The 19902-nt window shown below is 40.2% G+C and overlaps 2 protein-coding genes across 3 annotated transcripts in view; both read left to right on the top strand.

Annotated features, from left to right (window-relative positions):
- The window catches only part of ric1 (RIC1 homolog, RAB6A GEF complex partner 1), a 71680-nt gene extending 63013 nt beyond the window's left edge, over positions 1-8667 (top strand). For both annotated transcript variants that reach the window (XM_061875675.1, XM_061875676.1), the window contains exons 25-27: positions 1547-1724; positions 1798-1986; positions 5704-8667. In XM_061875675.1, coding sequence (XP_061731659.1) covers positions 1547-1724; positions 1798-1986; positions 5704-6040 — 704 coding nt within the window. In that variant the 3' untranslated portion in view covers positions 6041-8667. The remainder of the gene's footprint in view (positions 1-1546; positions 1725-1797; positions 1987-5703) is intronic.
- A 4608-nt stretch (positions 8668-13275) lies between these two features.
- The window catches only part of exosc2 (exosome component 2), a 12515-nt gene continuing 5888 nt past the window's right edge, over positions 13276-19902 (top strand). The window contains exons 1-2 of the mRNA XM_061875672.1: positions 13276-13460; positions 15591-15692. Coding sequence (XP_061731656.1) covers positions 13339-13460; positions 15591-15692 — 224 coding nt within the window. The 5' untranslated portion in view covers positions 13276-13338. The remainder of the gene's footprint in view (positions 13461-15590; positions 15693-19902) is intronic.

Here is a 19902-nt window from a genome sequence, read left to right as displayed (position 1 = left end):
GGACCTTCTGCAAAAAAAGCTAGTCAAAGATCATCTCAAGGACAGCACGCTAGTCTTTTTAAGAATCTGCTGTAAAAATGTGAGTCTCTTACAAGTTTTATGAACTGAAGCTGCGGGTCAAATGATGAAAAAGAGAGGCCTTAAAACGGAACCTTGGGAAACACCACGAGAATAACTAAAGAAATTCAACAAATGACTACTAACTGTATCTGAAGTAAAAAAGCTACATTAGTTACATAAATCACATTATGAAAACAAAGCCTACCTGTCGAAAAGGAGAGGACTTGAAGGAGTGCCTTTAGGAACACCTCATTTATTTAAATCACAAGTTTGGACCCCAGTGTTCTTTGTTTGCTAGCAAGGTTAAAATGTCAATGCAAGGATCTGCCAATGTGTTTACAGTGGTCCAAGTTCTGCTTTACAACAGGAGCACTCTAGGGTTTTTGGAATTTTCTGCAAAAATGTTTGTCTCCCAAGTTTTGAACTGAACTGTATGGTGTCATTCTTGGGCCGGATTTGGCCCCTGGGCCACCAGTTGAATAGCCCTGGTGTGTATCATTATTGTAGAACCTATCAATCAATCAATCATGTTTTATTTATATAGCCCTAAATCACAAGTGTCTCAAAAGGCTGCACAAACCATAACGACACACTCGGTACAGAGACCACTTAAGGGCAAGGAAAAACTCCCACCCAGTCGGACGTCGGTGACAGTGACAATGATGACTACACAGACGAGCGGTCCATCCTGGGTCCCGACTCTGGACGAGCGGTCCATCCTGGGTCCCGACTCTGGACAGCCAGTACTTCATCCATGGCCACCGGACCTGTGTCCCCCCCGCGCCTCCTCCGCAAAGGAGAAGTGGCAGAGGAGAAAAAGAAAAGAAAAGAAACGGCAGATCAACTGGTTGAAAAAGGGGGTCTATTTTAAGGCACAATTTGGAGTTTTGTTCCAAAAGTTACTTAATGTTCTAAATTTTTTATTATTCTTTTTTTTAGTCTTTTTTCCCCAGCAATTTGGAGTTGAACCAGAAAAAAATTGCCTTGCAGCATAAAAATGACCAGGGAAGCTTTCATTTTGACTATCCATTATTTTCCGATGTTTTCAAAGGTTGATGTTAGACTTTTTGTTTTATTTTGTTTGGCTTTAAAGTGCCTTACTTCTTTTTACACTTGTGTGACAGTTAATCAATCAAAATCAGAATCAGAATAGTTTTTATCACCATTGTTTGAAAACGGGTTCAAAAACTAGGAATTTTTCTTAGTGCAATCGTGTAACATAAAAAAAATATAACACAGAATAGGTAATAACAAGAGCTGTAACTGAGCTATCAGATTTTGTCATTGTTCGTGTGCCTGATGGCCGAGGGGAAAAAACTGTTCAGGTGGCGGGAGGTGTGGGTCTGGATGGACTGTAGTCTCCTGCCTGAAGGGAGAGGGGAGAATAGTTTGTGTTCAGGGTGAGAAGAGTCAGCAGTGATCAACTAGTACCTAACCAATAACTCTCCTCCAATTTGTTTTTTTAATGACCTTGTTCTCCCCCTAGTTGAGGAGTACAGCATCGGCTCAGCCACAGACCTGACAGAGAGCAGCTCGGTGGTGGACGGCGACTGGACGATGGTGGACGAGAACTCTTCCGCGCTGGGTCTGAGCCAGGCCGAGCTGGAGCACATCTCCATGGAGCTGGCCAACAAAGGGCCGCACAAGTCTCAGGTGCAGCTCAGGTAAGGAGCGGCACAAGGTGGCTGCCAGCACTGAACCGGGAAGCTGAAGTGTTAAACCCTGTGCTGCCTTCAGGTACCTCCTGCACGTCTTCATGGAGGCCGGCTGCCTGGAGTGGTGCGTTGTCATCGGTTTGATCCTGCGAGATGCAAACGTCATCAAGCAGGTCATTGGCTTCCTTGATAGTCCTGAAGTTCCTGCGGAAACAACACAGAGCATACGAAGCGGCCTGTTGTCTATTGATACGTGGGCCTCCACCGACTGGTGAGTGCACTCAATGAGTTCATTGATTGGATCTGTTTAGAGATGTCTGATAATATCGGCCGATAAATGCTTTAAAATGTAATATCGGAAATTATCGGTATCTGTTTCAAAAAGTAAAATTCATGACTTTTTAAAACGCCGCTGTACGGAGTGGTACACGGACGTAGGGAGAAGCACAGAGCGCCAATAAACCGTAAAGGCACTGCCTTTGCATGCAGCCCACTCGCATAATATCATACTTGGTCAACAGCCATACAGGTCACACTGAGGGTGGCCATATAAACAACTTTAACACTGCTACAAATATGCGCCACACTGTGAACCCACACCAAACAAGAATGACAAACATGTTTTGGGAGAACATCCACACCGTAAAACAACATAAACGCAACAGAACAAATACCCAGAACCCTTTGCAGCACTAACTCTTCCGGGTTGTTACAATATACACCCCCAGGTACCGCGCCCCCCCCCCAACCCTGCCGACCTCAACCTCCTCATGCTCTCTCAGGGAGAGCATGTCCCAAATTCCAAGCTGCTGTTTTGAGGCATGTTAAAAAAGATGATGCCCTTTGTGACTTCAATAATAAATATGGCAGTGCCATGTTGGCATTTTTTTTCCATAACTTGAGTTGATTTATTTTGGAAAACCTTGTTACATTGTTTAATGCATCCAGCGGGGCATCACAACAAAATTAAGCATAATAATGTGTCAATTCCACGACTGTTTATATCGGAATCAGTAATTAAGAGTTGGACAATATCGGAATATCGGATATGGGTAAAAAGTCATTATCGGACATCTCTAATTTTGTTGCTTTGTATTTCCTTGAGGCAATGGAATACAGTACTTGGAAGTAACCAGGAGGGGGTGCTATAAGACAACTATTATGCTGGCCAAGTAAATGTAATAACTACTGTAGTAGTTTGATAAATGTTAAACTAAAACCCTTTTAATAAATTTAAAGTTAAAGTATCAATGATTGTCGCACACATACTAGATGTGGCGAAATTATTCTGAAATGTTAGTTAAATTATTTTTTTACTTTTCTGTTTATTGAAAAAAATATTAATATTTTTTTGAGGGAAAATAAATGGTCAAAATATTGAGGTGTTTTTAAATTAAAATGAAAATGATTTATGCCATCTGCAATTAGGGCTGGGCGATGTAGCCTTTTATCAATATGTCGATATTTTTAGGCCACGTCACGATACACGATATATATCTCGATATTTTGCCTTAGCCTTGAATGAACACTTGATGCATATAATCACAGCAGTATGATGATTTTATGTGTCTACATTAAAACATTCTTCACACTGCATTAATATATGCTCATTTTAAACTTTCATGCAGAGAGGGAAATCATAACTAAAACTGTATTTATTAAACAGTTATTAAGCAGTGGCACAAACATTCATGTCATTTCCAAAACAGAAAGTTCAGGATTGTCAGAGACATTTTAAAACAAGCTATGAGTGCACTTTTGTGCATGATGTCACTAAGATGACATATCAAAACAACACTAAATTAAAGTGCACTTTTTGTACAGAACGCCACTACAATAGTTAAAAACAAATAAAGTTCACTTTTGTGCATGATGTCACACAATATATTTCAATAACTGTCGAATTAAAATGAGCTGCATGTAGGGGTGTAACGGTACACAAAAATTTCGGTTCGGTACGTACCTCGGTGTAGAGGTCACGGTTCGGTTCATTTTCGGTACAGTAAGAAAACAACAAAATATAAATGTTTTGGTTATTTATTTACCAAATTTGTAAACAATGGCTTTATCCTTTTAACATTGGGAACACTATAATAATTTTACCCACGCTAATCCACATTAAACTGCCTCAAGTTGTTGCTTTGATTAAATAAAATGAAAAAACCTTTCTTCTACATATAAAAAGTGAAACATCAAACAGTTTCCATTGAAACTGTTTGATGTCAACTCATCATGCTTAATTTATTACAGCATTTGGGAAGCCTGTAGTTAACTTTTATTATGTAAATGTTGTATTTTTATCAACATGTGATAGCAGGGACCCTGCTATTCAAAACTACGCTACTACATTACTAATGATTCATGTAACGGCGTGGCGCAGTGGGAGAGTGGCCGTGCGCAACCCGAGGGTCCCTAGTTCAAATCCCACCTAGTACCAACCTCGTCACGTCCGTTGTGTCCTGAGCAAGACACTTCACCCTTGCTCCTGATGGGTGCTGGTTGGCGCCTTGCATGGCAGCTCCCTCCATCAGTGTGTGAATGTGTGTGTGAATGGGTAAATGTGGAAGTAATGTCAAAGCGCTTTGAGTACCTTGAAGGTAGAAAAGCGCTATACAAGTACAACCCATTTATTATTTATTTATTTAACTATAGCTGAAAAATAATACACCCCGAAAGGGAATAAGCGGTAGAAAATGGATGGATGGATGAAAAATAATACAATAGAAATAGGAGAGACTATTCATCCCTAAACACAATGGAGTTCAATGAAATAACAGACAGTGCTTCACACTCACACACACACAGCAAAATGAGCTAACGTTACGCTAAAAGCTAATTAGCATTCACCTCAAGCCTATATTGTGAGCTAGCTTAGCTGCAGTTTAAGTTTCTAGATGGTCAACGGGCTCACAGTGATGTTTGTAATAGTTGTGACTGGGAAGTGTTTAGTATAATCTGGGTAGAGTCCGCTGCTACCCTGCTAAACCAATATCTGCTTGACGCTAAAGCATGGACTACATCGCTCTGAATACGCACTGCTGATTGGCTTTGTATGTAACCAATCAGATGGTTGTGTGGGCGGGACAATGCTGGGTGCTCACTGCTCAGACAGAGGCAGAAAGCAGAGCAGCTTGTGAAGACTTCTGCTTCCAAACTCGTTCGGTACGCCCGCGTGCCCAACCGAAACCCCCGTACCGAAACGGTTCAATACAAATACACGTACCGTTACACCCCTAGCTGCATAATAGGAAATCAAACAGTGTATGTGCTTGACTCTGTGGTAGGTTCCTGCAAACGTTATCTCCTTCTGTTGTTGACTTTTTTTTTTTTCATACGGTGTTGATGTGGAAATAGCTGCTTCAGCAGATGTTGACATGCACAGTTTCAAGCACTCTTCCTTGTCTAGCGGGTGACTTCATCGATTCATGGTACAAATGTATATTATCAGCTTAATACAGTCATCACACAAGTTAATCATCAGAGTATATACATTGAACTATTTACATTATTTACAATCCGGGGGGAGGGTGTTGGGGCGGTGGGATTAGGTTGGGTTGCTACCAGCATATTTCAGTCATCAACAATTTTATCACCTGAGAAATGGGCTTTGAAACAGTGTAGGTCTGACTTGGTAGGATATGTACAGCGAGCGGTGAACAGAGTGAGCTCAGAAAGCATAAGAACAAGTATATACATTTGATTATTTACAATCCGGGGAGGTGGGATGTGTTGGGGGGAGGGTTGAAGTTGCCTGGAGGTCTTCTTTTACTGCGGTTTTGAAGAAGGCTAGAGATGCACTTTCTTTTCCACCTGTTGGGAGTGCATTCCATATTGATGTGGCATAGAAGGAGAATGAGTTAAGACCTTTGTTAGTTCTAAATCTGGGTTTAATGTGCTTTGTGGAGCCCCCCCCCCCCTGTTCACCACCTACAATGAAAATAAAACTTTTGTATTTATGAATTACTAATGTATTTCTATCCTTGTCCAGCCTGGGCTACAAACCTTTCCTCAACCTGATCCAGCCTCATCTTCAGCAGCTCATGATGGCCTCCATGGCGTCCGAGCAAGTGCAGCCCGAAGCCTTCCAGCCCTCCGCCTGCCAGAGCTCCAAGCTCGGCGCCGCGGAAGGAGGCCCGGGAGGCTCCGCTTCGGCTCGGCCCGAAGACAGCCGCTGCGCCGCCGCTCCTCTCGGACTGCTGGCGCTCCCGTCACTGGAGCCCGCCGGTGGGTTTTTGAGGACGGCCCCCACCGAGGACAACCGGTCCCCGGACCAGACAGAGGAATTTGGCGAAGAGGAGGGGAGCTATGACTGCACCTTATCTTGAACCACCACCCCTGGAGACCCTGGCTGGATGCTTGAAAATACACTGCGTGTGTGCGTGCATGCCTGTGTGTGTGTGTGGGTGTTCTTGGACACCTTGGTGGGGACAGGTTTTTCGTGGGGACTGCTGTTAGACCTCATAAGGAACATGCTGTGTGTGTGTGTGTGGGTGTTTGTGTGTGTGTTCTTGGACACCTTGCGAGGGACAGGTTTTTTGTGGGGTCTTTTGTTGGACCTCATAAGGAACATGCTGTGTGTGTGTGTGTGTGTGTGTGTGTGTCTGTGTGTGTGTTGGACACCTTGAGAAGGACAGTTTTTTGTGGGGTCTTCTGTTAGACCTCATAAGGAACATGCTGTGTGTGTGTGTTCTTGGACACCTTGAGAGGGACAGTTTTTTTCTGGGGTCTTTTGTTAGACCTCATAAGGAACATGCTGTGTGTGTGTGTCTGTGTGTGTGTGTGTTGGACACCTTGAGAAGGACAGTTTTTTTGTGGGGTCTTTTGTTAGACCTCATAAGGAACATGCTGTGTGTGCGTGTGTGTGTGTGTTGGACACCTTGAGAAGGACAGTTTTTTGTGGGGTCTTTTGTTAGACCTCATAAGGAACATGCTGTGTGTGTGTGTTCTTGGACACCTTTAGAGGGACAGGTTTTTTGTGGGGTCTTTTGTTAGACCTCATAAGGAACATGCTGTGTGTGTGTCTGTGTGTGTGTGTCTGTGTGTGTGTTGGACACCTTGAGAAGGACAGGTTTTTTGTGGGGACTTTTGTTAGACCTCATAAGAAACGTGCGTGTGTGTGTGTGCGTGTGTTGTCTTCTTAGAGATGTTTTTTTGTGTGGAGACATTTCAACCAGTCCACTTAAGGAGAATATGACAATGAGCTCAGTGTGTGTGTTGTCTTTTTAAGACAACATTTGATCTCCCACCTTTTGTGAGGAAATTTTGGATGATTCACTTGAGAAAACGGTACTTGTGTGAGTGTGTTTTGTGTTCTTTTGAAAGCTAATTTTTGACATCCCAGCCTTCTGCGGCCATTTTTTTGGAGTGGGGTGTTTAGACGGTGGGGAAATAATTCTCTGCCAGGACTTGTTGGCTAGTCTGCACAAAGAAAATGCTGGGAGTGTGTGTGTGTGTGTGTGTGTCTGAAGTCTTGTCTTTATTTGGCAACTTTTGTCGTCCCAACCTTTTGAAACAATTGTTTCCCCTTTTTGGGACATTTCGACTTGTCCACTAAAGGTAAAATGCGACAAGTATTCGCTCTTGTGAGGCGTCCTTTTCCAGCCCAACTTTGTGAGGACTGTTATGGGCTATGGGGACAATTTTTGTAGTGGACATTTTGGCTTTCCTCTGTGTCTCTGTGTATTTTATTAAGTCGTTTGTTTGTTTGCGGTAGTTTTTTTTTTTTCATTTTAATTGTGGACATTTTGGCTTGTCCACACATGGAAAATGCTATTTGTTTGTTTGTGTGTGTGTGTGTGTGTGTGTGTGTGTGTGTGTGTGTGTGTGTGTGTGTGTGTGTGTGCGCGCATGTACTTAATCCACTCAGTATTAAATCCACCCTACTTTGCATAGCAGGAGGAATTTCAGTCTTGACGGCTAATCTATTTTTTTTAAGGACAACAACAAAAAAAAGTGCCGTTACAGACAAAAACAAATTTCTTTTTTTTTTTTTTCTCTCGCACTTTGTATTTTTGGACAAGAAAAAAAAAGGTGCGAGCCGTGCAGTGAGGAGACGTTTGATACTTTCATACCTCATATGATTTTAAACATTATTTTTTCAATGACACAATAGGACGCTATTTTTTTACACAAGAAAATCATGCTATGAATTCTTTAAAAAAGATTTCTACAATTTCATTTCCCACAAAAGCTGGACTGCTTTTTCTTTTTTTCTTTTTTTTCTTTTTTTCAAATATACCACGTTGTATTGAGCATGCAATGACTTTTTATTGTACTGGTCAACATTGTTGTTATCATTAGGGTTATTTATTGGACTTATAGCATCATTTCCTAATTCAATAGCTTTGTTTTCAATGTGCCGCGACACACTTTTATTTGAGAAAAAAAAAAGTTCATCCAGGTGGTATAAAAGCGTCAGTATTATCTTGTGCAATGTATTGAAATGTTACTCTGCTTTGTCTGTTTCCCTACCAGACCCTTTGCTTTTTTCTTCTTTTTTTCCCTTTTTTTTTTAATCGACCAAAATGCAAAATTGTGAGTGTGGGATTCAAAACGTTTGTCATGTTAGGTGCTGGGAGATACGGTAACTTGATGAACCAAAGACTTCTTAAGTCCGGTGGCCTTCTGTTTTTATGATTATTATTATTATTAATATAAAAAAAAACAACTCACATTGCTGTCAATGACACTAAGAACTGACTCGCCGGACACAACATTAGGTACACCTGCGTGGTTAGACGACACAGGTGTACCTAATGATGTGACTTGAGGTACTCTGGCGTCCATCCAACATGGACGCCGCAGCCCGCCAACATCCCGATGCAATGTGTACAGTTGTCAAGCAGCACATCCTCATCACGCTGTGGAAACAAAACACTCTCTCTTGTACATTTTTTCTACTCATTTTTTTCTTGCCTGTACATACAGACCAATAAATTATTTTTTAAAGAAAGGTGCTCTCAAACTCAAGTGTTCATGTTTTGGACAAACAATACTTGGTCATTTCCTTCGGAGCAATCGAAGCTGCTCACACGGTCACTAAGGTGGCCACTATGTTTGACACATCAACTTAAGGTTTATTATATTTACCTTCCCGGTAAGGTTTATTCAGGTGTACTGGAGAGGATAGTCGAACCTCGGATTCAGGAGGAACAGTGTGGTTTTCGTCCTGGTCGTGGAACTGTGGACCAGCTCTATACTCTCGGCAGGGTTCTTGAGGGTGCATGGGAGTTTGCCCAACCAGTCTACATGTGCTTTGTGGACTTGGAGAAGGCATTCGACCGTGTGCCTCGGGAAGTCCTGTGGGGAGTGCTCAGAGAGTATGGGGTATCGGACTGTCTTATTGTGGCGGTCCGTTCCCTGTACGATCAGTGCCAGAGCTTGGTCCGCATTGCCGGCAGTAAGTCGAACACATTTCCAGTGAGGGACGTTGTATCGATCCGTTGTGGTGAAGAAGGAGCTGAGCCGGAAGGCAAAGCTCTCAATTTACCGGTCGATCTACGTTCCCATCCTCACCTATGGTCATGAGCTTTGGGTCATGACCGAAAGGATAAGATCACGGGTACAAGCGGCCGAAATGAGTTTCCTCCGCCGGGTGGCGGGGCTCTCCCTTAGAGATAGGGTGAGAAGCTCTGCCATCCGGGAGGAACTCAAAGTAAAGCCGCTGCTCCTCCACATCGAGAGGAGCCAGATGAGGTGGTTCGGGCATCTGGTCAGGATGCCACCCGAACGCCTCCCTAGGGAGGTGTTTAGGGCACGTCCAATCGGTAGGAGGCCACGGGGAAGACCCAGGACACGTTGGGAAGACTATGTCTCCCGGCTGGCCTGGGAATGCCTCGGGATCCCCCGGGAAGAGCTAGACGAAGTGGCTGGGGAGAGGGAAGTCTGGGTTTCCCTGCTTAGGCTGTTGCCCCCGTGACCCGACCTCGGATAAGCGGAAGAAGATGGATGGATGGATGGATATTTATCCATGACAGCATTTTTGTTGTTAATTGTTAGGTGTGTGTTGGTAGTGTCGGAAGTCTTCAAAATGTCTACTTTTTCATCATTGCCATTAAGTGATAAGCAGACATCTCAAAATGTAGTTTTTTCTTCTCTTTTTTGTTGTTGATTAAAGTTCAGATTTGGCTTTAAAAACAAAAGGCATTAAATAACCTTTCCTCTATTCCAGGGGTGTCTGACACTGAGGGCCACATTGCAGTGGTGGCTGCCCTAAAAGGGCCGCTTGTAAGCGTATATAATTTATGAGTATAAATGTATAAGGATTCTATATATCTATCCATCCATTTGCTACGCTTGTCCCTTTTGGGGTCGTGCATATAATTATTAGGGACCGAATGTCCCTTTGGGACAGAGGACCCTATTGTATTTCTAAGGTTTTATTATTCTTTATTATTATTCCGCCGTTCTTTGAAATGTAATTTGACCCCCTTAACATGCTTCAAAACTCACCAAATTTGACACACACATCAGGACTGGCGAAAATTGCAATCTAATAAAAAAATAAAAAAAAACTCAAAATTGCGCTCTAGCGCCCCTAGGAAAAAACACAGACAAAACTTCCGTTAGGAATGTCGTAGAGAAACAATCAATCAATCAATCAATCAATCAATGTTTATTTATATAGCCCCGAATCACAAATGTCTCAAAGGGCTGCACAAATCATTACGACTACAACATCCTCGGAAGAACCCACAAAAGGGCAAGGAAAACTCACACCCAGTGGGCAGGGAGAATTCACATCCAGTGGGACGCCAGTGACAATGCTGACTATGAGAAACCTTGGAGAGGACCTCAGATGTGGGCAACCCCCCCCCCCCCTCTAGGGGACCGAAAGCAATGGATGTCGAGCGGGTCTAACATGATACTGTGAAAGTTCAATCCATAGTGGCTCCAAAACAGCCGCGAGAGTTCAGTTCAAAGCGGATCCAAGACAGCAGCGAGAATCCCGTCCACATGAAACCATCTCAAGCGGAGGCTGATCAGCAGTGTAGAGATGTCCCCAATCGATACAGGCGAGCGGTCCATCCTGGGTCTCGACTCTGGACAGCCAGTACTTCATCCATGGTCATCGGACCGGACCCCCTCCACAAGGGAGGGGGGGGGACATAGGAGAAAGAAAAGAAGCGGCAGATCAACTGGTCTAAAAAGGAGGTCTATTTAAAGGCTAGAGTATACAAATGAGTTTTAAGGTGGGACTTAAATGCTTCTACTGAGGTGGCATCTCGAACTGTTACCGGGAGGGCATTCCAGAATACTGGAGCCCGAACGGAAAACGCTCTATAGCCCGCAGACTTTTTTTGGGCTCTAGGAATCACTAATAAGCCAGAGTCTTTTGAACGCAGATAAATAAATTGATACATATAATCTGATAAAATGCCACAAAAAACCCTCACTGGATCTTTTAAAAAAAGCCTAATTGGTGATTCAAATTATTGCACTATGACTCTTTGGATTATGTATAGTTTTTTTATTTATTTATATCATTGTGTGTGACATATTTAACCAATTTGGACACATTTTAATTGTCTAATATTACATGTATTACATTGTTGAGGGCATCTGTAATAATACAACACTATTACTTTGTGTCAGGGATCATCAATGAGGTGCCCGTAAGGACCAGATGAGTCGCCCGCTGGCCTGTTCTAAAAATAGCTCAAATAGCAGCACTTACCAGTGAGCTGCCTCTATTTTTTATTTTATTTTATTTATTTACTAGAAAGCTGGTCTCGCTTTGCTCGACATTTTTAATTCTAAGAGAGACAAAACTCAAATAGAATTTGAAAATCCAAGAAAATATTTTAAAGACTTGGTCTTCACTTGTTTAAATAAATTCATTTATTTTTTTACTTTTCTTCTTATAACTTTCAGAAAGACAATTTTAGAGAAAAAATATAACCTTAAAAATGATTTTAGGATTTTTAAACACATATACCTTTTTACCTTCCTCTTCTTTCCTGACAATTTAAATCAATGTTTATGTTTTTTTTTTATTGTAAAGAAAATAAATACATTTTAATTTAATTCTTCATTTTACCTTCTGTTTTTTCGACAAAGAATATTTGTGAAATATTTCTTCAAACTTATTATGATTATAATTCCCCCAAAAATATTCTGGCAAATCTCGAAAATCTGTAGAATCAAATTTTGAATCTCATTTCAAAGTCTTTTGAATTTATTTTTAAATTTTTGTCCTGGAAAATCTAGAAGAAATATTGATATATCTTTGTTAGAAATATAGCTTGGTCTAATTTGTTATATATTCTAACAAAGTGCAGATTTGATTTTAACCTATTTAAAACACGTCATCAAAATTATAAAATTTATCTTAATTAGGAAAAATTACTAATGTTATTTTTTTTATTTTTTCAAAAAGATTCCAATTAGTTAGTTTTTCTCTTCTTTATTTCGGTAGAATTTTCAATCAATCAATGTTTACTTGTATAGCCCTAAATCACTACTGTCTCAAAGGGCTGCACAAACCACTACGACATCCTCGGAAGGCCCACATAAGGGCAAGGAAAAATTCACACCCGGTGGGACGTCGGTGACAATGATGACTATGAGAACCTTGGAGAGGAGGAAAGCAATGGATGTCGAGCGGGTCAAACATGATACTGTGAAAGTTCAATCCATAATGGATCCAACACAGTCGCAAGAGTCCAGTCCAAAGCGGATCCAACACAGCAGCGAGAGTCCCGTTCACAGCGGAGCCAGCAGGAAACCATCCCAAGCGGAGGCGGATCAGCAGCGCAGAGATGTCCCCAGCCGATACACTGGCCACCGGATCGGACCGGACCCCCTCCACAAGGGAGAGTGGGACATAGGAGAAAAAGAAAAGAAACGGCAGATCAACTGGTCTAAAAAGGGAGTCTATTTAAAGGCTAGAGTATACAAATGAGTTTTAAGGTGAGACTTAAATGCTTCTACTGAGGTGGCATCTCGAACTGTTACCGGGAGGGCATTCCAGAGTACTGGAGCCCGAAATGAAAACGCTCTATAGCCCACAGACTTTTTTTGGGTTTTGGGAATCACTAATAAGCCGGAGTCCTTTGAACGCAGATTTCTTGCCGGGACATATGGTACAATACAATCGGCAAGATAGGATTGAGCTAGACCGTGTAGTATTTTATACGTAAGTAGTAAAACCTTAAAATTTAGAATTTTAAAGACTCAAAATTGACGATTAACTACTAATTTTTTCCCCTGTTTTCTCCTCTTTTAAACCATTCAATTAAGTGGTTTTTTTCATCATTTATTCTCAACAAAAAACCTTCCGTAAAAGGAAAAAAATGTACGACGGAATGACGGACAGAAATACCCATTTTTTTAATATACATAGATTTATTTATTAAAGGTAAATTGAGCAAATTGGTTATTTCTGGCAATTTATTTAAGTGTGTATCAAACTGGTAGCCCTTCCTATTAATCAGTACCCAAGAAGTAGCTCTTGGTTTCAAAAAGGTTGGTGACCCCTGTTTTCTGTTACTGTTATTGCGATAAAGCGTCAATTCAACACCCAACCGCTAGTTGGCGACGTATTTGTAAATGCCTTAACTGCCACCACCGGAAACGGCAAAGAAGAAAAAAAGCGACGCAGCTTAAACACATTATAGCAAGCATGGCGGTTGACATGAGATTACCAGTTTTTAGAAAAACAGTATCTTTATCTGTTTCTAGCGGCGAGAGGAGTGATTTAGTTGTGCCCGGCGATGTCATAACTTCAGACTCTGGTTTTATGCGGTAGGTTTGTATTTTTCTTCCACATCCGTGCTAGCTGCTGGCTGTACGCTAGCTCCCGTGTTGTTATGTACCTTTTTTTTTTTATTTTATTTACACAACTTTGCCACTTTAACTTTTAGACAAATTATTTACTTCCAGACGTGGCTTTCTGAAGCCAGTGAGAGCTGAAAACATAATACTGACTGTCTTCATTATAACTCACTGCTTGTTTCCTATCATGCCTTGCAACTTCCGTTAACGCTGTCAAAATAAAAGACTAAGGGTACAATACAAATGTACAACATTTGAAAATGAATTTTACCTTTGCAACCTCATCATTCTATTGGCTAAGTTTTGTATTCATAAATGTAAGTGTCTCAATACCCGAACTGTTTTTTGTGCCTTTAAAAAAGATTTAGAACTCTACATTAAAACACTGTCTACCTCTAACAACAAACAAACTGAGTGAGCCTATGGCTTTGCACTTTGTTTATTTTATATATATATATATATATATATATATATATATATATATATATATATATATATATATATATATATATGTATATATATATATATATATATATATATATATATATATGTATATATATATATATATATATGTATATATATATATATATATATGTATATATATATATATATATATGTATATATATATATATATATATATATATATGTATATATATATATATATATATATATATATATATATATGTATATATATATATATATATATGTATATATATATATATATATATGTATATATATATATATATATATATATATATATATATATATATATATGTATATATATATATATATATATGTATATATATATATATATATATGTATATATATATATATATATATACATATATATGTATATATATATATATATATATGTATATATATATATATATATATGTATATATATATATATATATATATATATATATGTATATATATATATATATATATATATATGTATATATATATATATATATATATATATATATATATATATATATATATATATATATATATATATATATATATATATATATATATGGGCTTCATGGTGGGAGAGGGGTTAGTGCGTCTGCCTCACAATACGAAGGTCCTGCAGTCCTGGGTTCAAATCCAGGCTCGGGATCTTTCTGTGTGGAGTTTGCATGTTCTCCCCGTGAATGCGTGGGTTCCCTCCGGGTACTCCGGCTTCCTCCCACTTCCAAGACATGCACCTGAGGATAGGTTGATTGGCAACACTAATTTGGCCCTAGTGTGTGAGTGTCAGTGTGAATGTTGTCTGTCTATCTGTGTTGGCCCTGCGATGAGGTGGCGACTTGTCCAGGGTGTACGCGCCTTCCGCCTGAATGCAGCTGAGATAGGCTCCAGCGAACCCCAAAAAGGGACAAGCGGTAGAAAAATGGATGGATGGATAATATATATATATATATATATATGCACTTTCGATCCGATACAGATATTGTTTTTGCACTTCCGATCCGATACCAATACTGGTCTATCCGAGTATGTATTAAAGTTTAAAGTTATTTAGCCTACTTAGTTGTCAGATCCATGCTGGAAAGGATTTTAGTACTCTTGATAACAACTATCCAGCTGAATTAGGTGAGTTTGAATAATACACAATAGTTTGTATTCAAGCATAAACACAAAATATCAAAAATTATACATGACAAACAGAAATGGCATCATTAAACAGTAAAAAAGTGAACAGTATAAAGTGCAAATAATGCTGTAAACATTATTAAAAAAAGAAAAATTCACAAACAACCTGAGTGGGATAAAATGTCTATAACTCAGCATCAATACTTGCTCGTGAACAAGTGTAAACTTTAAAATAAATATATATATATCTACACACACCCTTCAATTGTTTGCCCCAGTCTGGGTCTATCGATATATCGCCCAGCCCTATTTATAAGCTCATCTTATTCTACAGAATAAGATGGACGATGTCCAACTTTGAATAATCCAAAAAATGGTCAACATTTCCAAACTTCGCGAGCTTAACTTACCGTGGTAAATTTCCACCCGTTTGCAACCCTAACCATATGACACTATATGTACGGTTAAAACTGAAATAAATAAAATGGTGGTATATTGCAGGGGTCATGGCACTTATGTGGACGAGGAGAAACTGACAGCTTCTGTGGCTGGGGAGGTGCAGCGAGTAGACAAGCTCATCTGTGTGAAGCCGCTGAAGACCAGGTAAGTACGGTGGCCGAGAAGGGCGAACGCGCAGCACGGAAAAAGCATTAACTCACAATGACCTTTTAAAATTAAGAATAAAAACAATTTCTGGTCTTCTTATCTTATTTTGTAGACTATGTCCATGGCACATGTTTTACCTTGTTCCTTTTTATTTTATGTTAGTCATTCAGCCGCTTTTCCTCACTGTAAAATGGGTTATACTTGTATAGCGCTTTTCTACCTTCAAAGTACCGTATTTTTTAAGTCGCACCTGCCGAAAATGCATAATAAAGAAGGAAAAAACATATATAAGTCGCACTGGAGTATAAGTCGCAAAAGTGTACGTTATATGAGGCATAAATAACCAACTGGGAAGGTGCCTGGTATGTTAACGTAACATATTATGGTAAGAGTCATTCAAATAACTATAACTTATAGAACATGCTATATGTTTACCAAACAATCTGTCACACCTAATCGCTAAATCCCATGAAATCTTATACGTCTAGTCCGGGGGTCGGCAACCCGCGGCTCTGGAGCCGCATGCGGCTCTTTAGTGCCGCCCTAGTGGCTCTCTGGAGCTTTTTCAAAAATGTATGAAAAATGGAAAAAGATGAGGGGAAAAAAATATAAAAAATGTATTTTTGTTTTAATATAGTTTCTGTCGGAGGACAAACATGACACAAACCTCCCTAATTGTTATAAAGCACACTGTTTTTAATAAACATGCTTCACTGATTCGAGTATTTGGCGAGAACTGTTTTGTCCTACTAATTTTTGGCGGTCCTTGAACTCACCCTAGTTGGTTTACATATATAACTTTCTCCGACTTTCTAAGACGTGTTATGCCACTTCTTTGTCCGTCTCATTTTTAATGTTGTGCATCATGCACAAAGGTGAGTTTTGTCTACGTTATTGACTTGTGTAGTGTGCTAATAAGACATATTTGGTCACTGTATGACTGCAAGCTAAAAGATGCTAACATGCTATTTAGGCTAGTTGTATGTACATATTGCATCATTATGCCTCATTTGTAGCTATATTTGAGCTCATTTAGTTTCCTTTAAGTCCTCTTAATTGAATTTATATCTCATGACACACTATCTGTATGTAATATGGCTTTTATTTTTTTGCGGCTCCAGACATATTTGTTTTTGTATTTTTGGTCCAATATGGCTCTTCCAACATTTTAAGTTGCCGACCCCTGGTCTAGTCTCTTACGTGAATGAGCTAAATAATATTATTTGATATTTTACGGTAATGTGTTAATGATTTCATACATAAGTCGCTCCTGAGTATAAGACGCATCCCCGGCCAAACTATGAAAAAAAACTGTGACTTATAGTCCGAAAAATACGGTACTCAAAGATTCGACACTATTTCCACATTCACCCATTCACACACACATTCACACACTGATGGCGGGAGCTGCCGTGCAAGGGGCTAACCACGACCCATCAGGAGCAAGGGTGAAGTGTCTTGCTCAAGGACACAACGAACGTGACTAGGATGGGGATTGAACCGGGAACCCTCGGGTTGCTGGCACGGCCACTCTCCCAACTACGCCACGCCGTCTCACTGCAGAAAGATAATAATAATAATAATAATAATACATTTTATTTGGTATAGCGCTTTTCAGGGTACTCAAAGACAATAAAATATAAAACAGTTCAAAGTAATGATACATTGTCGAGGGGGGGCGTGACCTGCGGGCCTGCAACGGAACGGGGTGTGCCAGGGCCGGCCTCGAAGGCAGCGATAGGTGCGTAGATGGCCCAGCTGGGCCTTGTTATCTCATCACCTGTCGCTCTGAATAAGCAGCAACCGGGAGGAGAGACGATGTTAAAGTTAGACGCAGAAAAGCCACTTTGCTGAAAAGCAAAAGACTTTGCACCATTGGATGAAAATAAAACAGTGTTATACCCAGAATTCCGGGCTCTCCTGGCAGTGTGTGGTGTAGTGAAGAACCCACTAGAGGGCAACCTCTACACACATAATAAAGGAAATATAAAAGCAGTACATAGTAAAATACATAATAAGACTGGACGTTACAAGACGGAACACAGAACACAGGTTAAAAGCAGATCTGAAGAGGTGTGTTTTGAGAAGGTTTTTGAAGGTTGGAAGGTCTGAGCAGTCACTGATGGCTTTGGGGAGAGAGTTCCAGAGGGTGGGAGCAGCGATGGAGAAGGCTTCATCACCCCTAGGGCCGGAGCTTGGTTCTGATTGGCGGGGAGAGGAGGCTGCTTGAAGGGGTATGGCGGTGAAGCAGGTTGGTGAGATACAGTAGCAGGGGGCCTGGTTGTGGAGGGCATTGCGGGTGAGGAGGAGGATTTTAAAGTGGATCCCGTCAGGAACGGGGAGTCAGTGGAGTTTCTGAAAGACCGGGGTGCTGTGATTATGGCAGCGGGTGTGGGTGAGCGGGCGGGCGGCAGAGTTTTGAACATATTGGAGTTTATTGAGGATTTTGGAAGATGAGCCGTAGAAGATGCTGGTGCAGTAATCGAGTCTGGAGGCGAAGAAGGCATGGATCAGGGTTTCAGCGGCAGAGAATGAGAGGGATGGACGGAGACGGGCGATATTTTTGAGGTGGAAGAAAGCAGTTGATGTAATGTGGTTGATGTGGTGTTCAAAAGAGAGGTTATTGTCCAAGATGGCAGCGACAAGCACCTGCCAGCTCATGTACGCCCCCAGTATCTTGGTGGTGAGCCAGGGTACTGTACACTTTACCTTTGGACATCCATCCATCCATTTTCTACCGCTTGTCCCTTTTGGGGTGGCGGGGGGTGCTGGAGCCTATCTCAGCTTCATTTGAGCGGATATTTCTCTGCACACTTTTGGTCTGATTATGAATTAACTTTTATTCTTTGGCTTTTAACACTACGTGAGTTGTGTGGTCCTCTGTCCTCTGTTGTCTTCTTGTGTTTTTTATACACTTCTATTTTACTGTTTTAATTGATTTTACCCTTTAAAATTGTTTTTAATCATATTTGTTTTTATATTGTTTTTTTATATTGGTTTTATATTTATTTATTTTTTCTTTTTATTCAGTCATTGGTGGAGTATAATATTGTTTTTTAATATTGTCTTTAACATGGCTGTGCAGCACTTTGGAAACGTTATTGTTGTTTCAATGTGCTATATAAATAAAGTGGATTGGATTGGATTATAATGATGTCAGACTTACATAAGATGCAGCAAAATTAATGTTGTATAGTGAATAGTTTTGTAAATATTGTATTGGTGATAGGGCTGCAACAATTAATCGATTAAATCAATGAAATTAGAAAGTGCTCATGTCGGTTTTAGGGTTGTCCCGATACCAATAATTTGGCACCGGTACCATGTCTATCGATACTTTTCGCTGCTTTTCAAAATAAAGGGAACTAGATCAAATGTCAATATTGTCTTTATTTTAACAGAAAATCTTACAGTACATTAAACATATGTTTCCTTTTGTTATCAGAGAGCAATTTTAGATGGTGTAAAATAGAAATATGTCCGATAATGGCTTTTTTGCCGATATTGTCCAACTCTTAATTACCGATATCAACCGATACCGGTATACAGTCGTGTAATTAATACATTATTATGCCTAATTTTGTTGTGATGCATTAAAGAATGTAACAAGTTTTTTCAAAATAAATCAACTCCAGTTATGGAAAAAAAAATGCCAACATGGCACTGCCATATTTATTATTGAAGTCACAAAGTGCATTATCTTTTTTTTTTTTTAACATGCCTCAAAACAGCAGCTTGGAAACTGGGACATGCTCTCCCTGGAAGAGCATGAGGAGGTTGAGGTGGGGGTTGGGGAGGTAGGTGGTAGCGAGGGTGTATATTGTAATCCCGTTAGAGTTAGTGCTGCAAGGGGGGCTGGGTATTTGTTCTGTTGTGTTACTGTGCGGATGTTCTCCCGAAATGTGTTTGCCATTCTTGTTTGGTGTGGGTTCACGATGTTGCCCATGTTTGTAACAGTGTTAAAGTTGTTTATACGGCCACCCTCAGTGTGACCTGTATGGCTGTTGACCAAGTATGCCTTACATTCACTTGTGTGTGTGTGTGTGTGTGTGTGTAAAAAGCCGTAGATATTATGTGATTGGGCCGGTATGCAAAGGCAGTGCCTTTAAGGTTCATTGGCGCTCTGTACATCTCCCTATGTCTGTGTACACAGTGGCGCTTTAATAAGTCATAAATTTTACTTTTTGAAACCGATGCCGAAAATTTC

The sequence above is a fragment of the Nerophis ophidion genome, linkage group LG17 (assembly GCF_033978795.1).
Source record: "Nerophis ophidion isolate RoL-2023_Sa linkage group LG17, RoL_Noph_v1.0, whole genome shotgun sequence".
In the NCBI taxonomy this organism is placed as follows: domain Eukaryota; kingdom Metazoa; phylum Chordata; class Actinopteri; order Syngnathiformes; family Syngnathidae; genus Nerophis; species Nerophis ophidion.
This window is presented reverse-complemented; position numbering and strand designations above follow the sequence as displayed.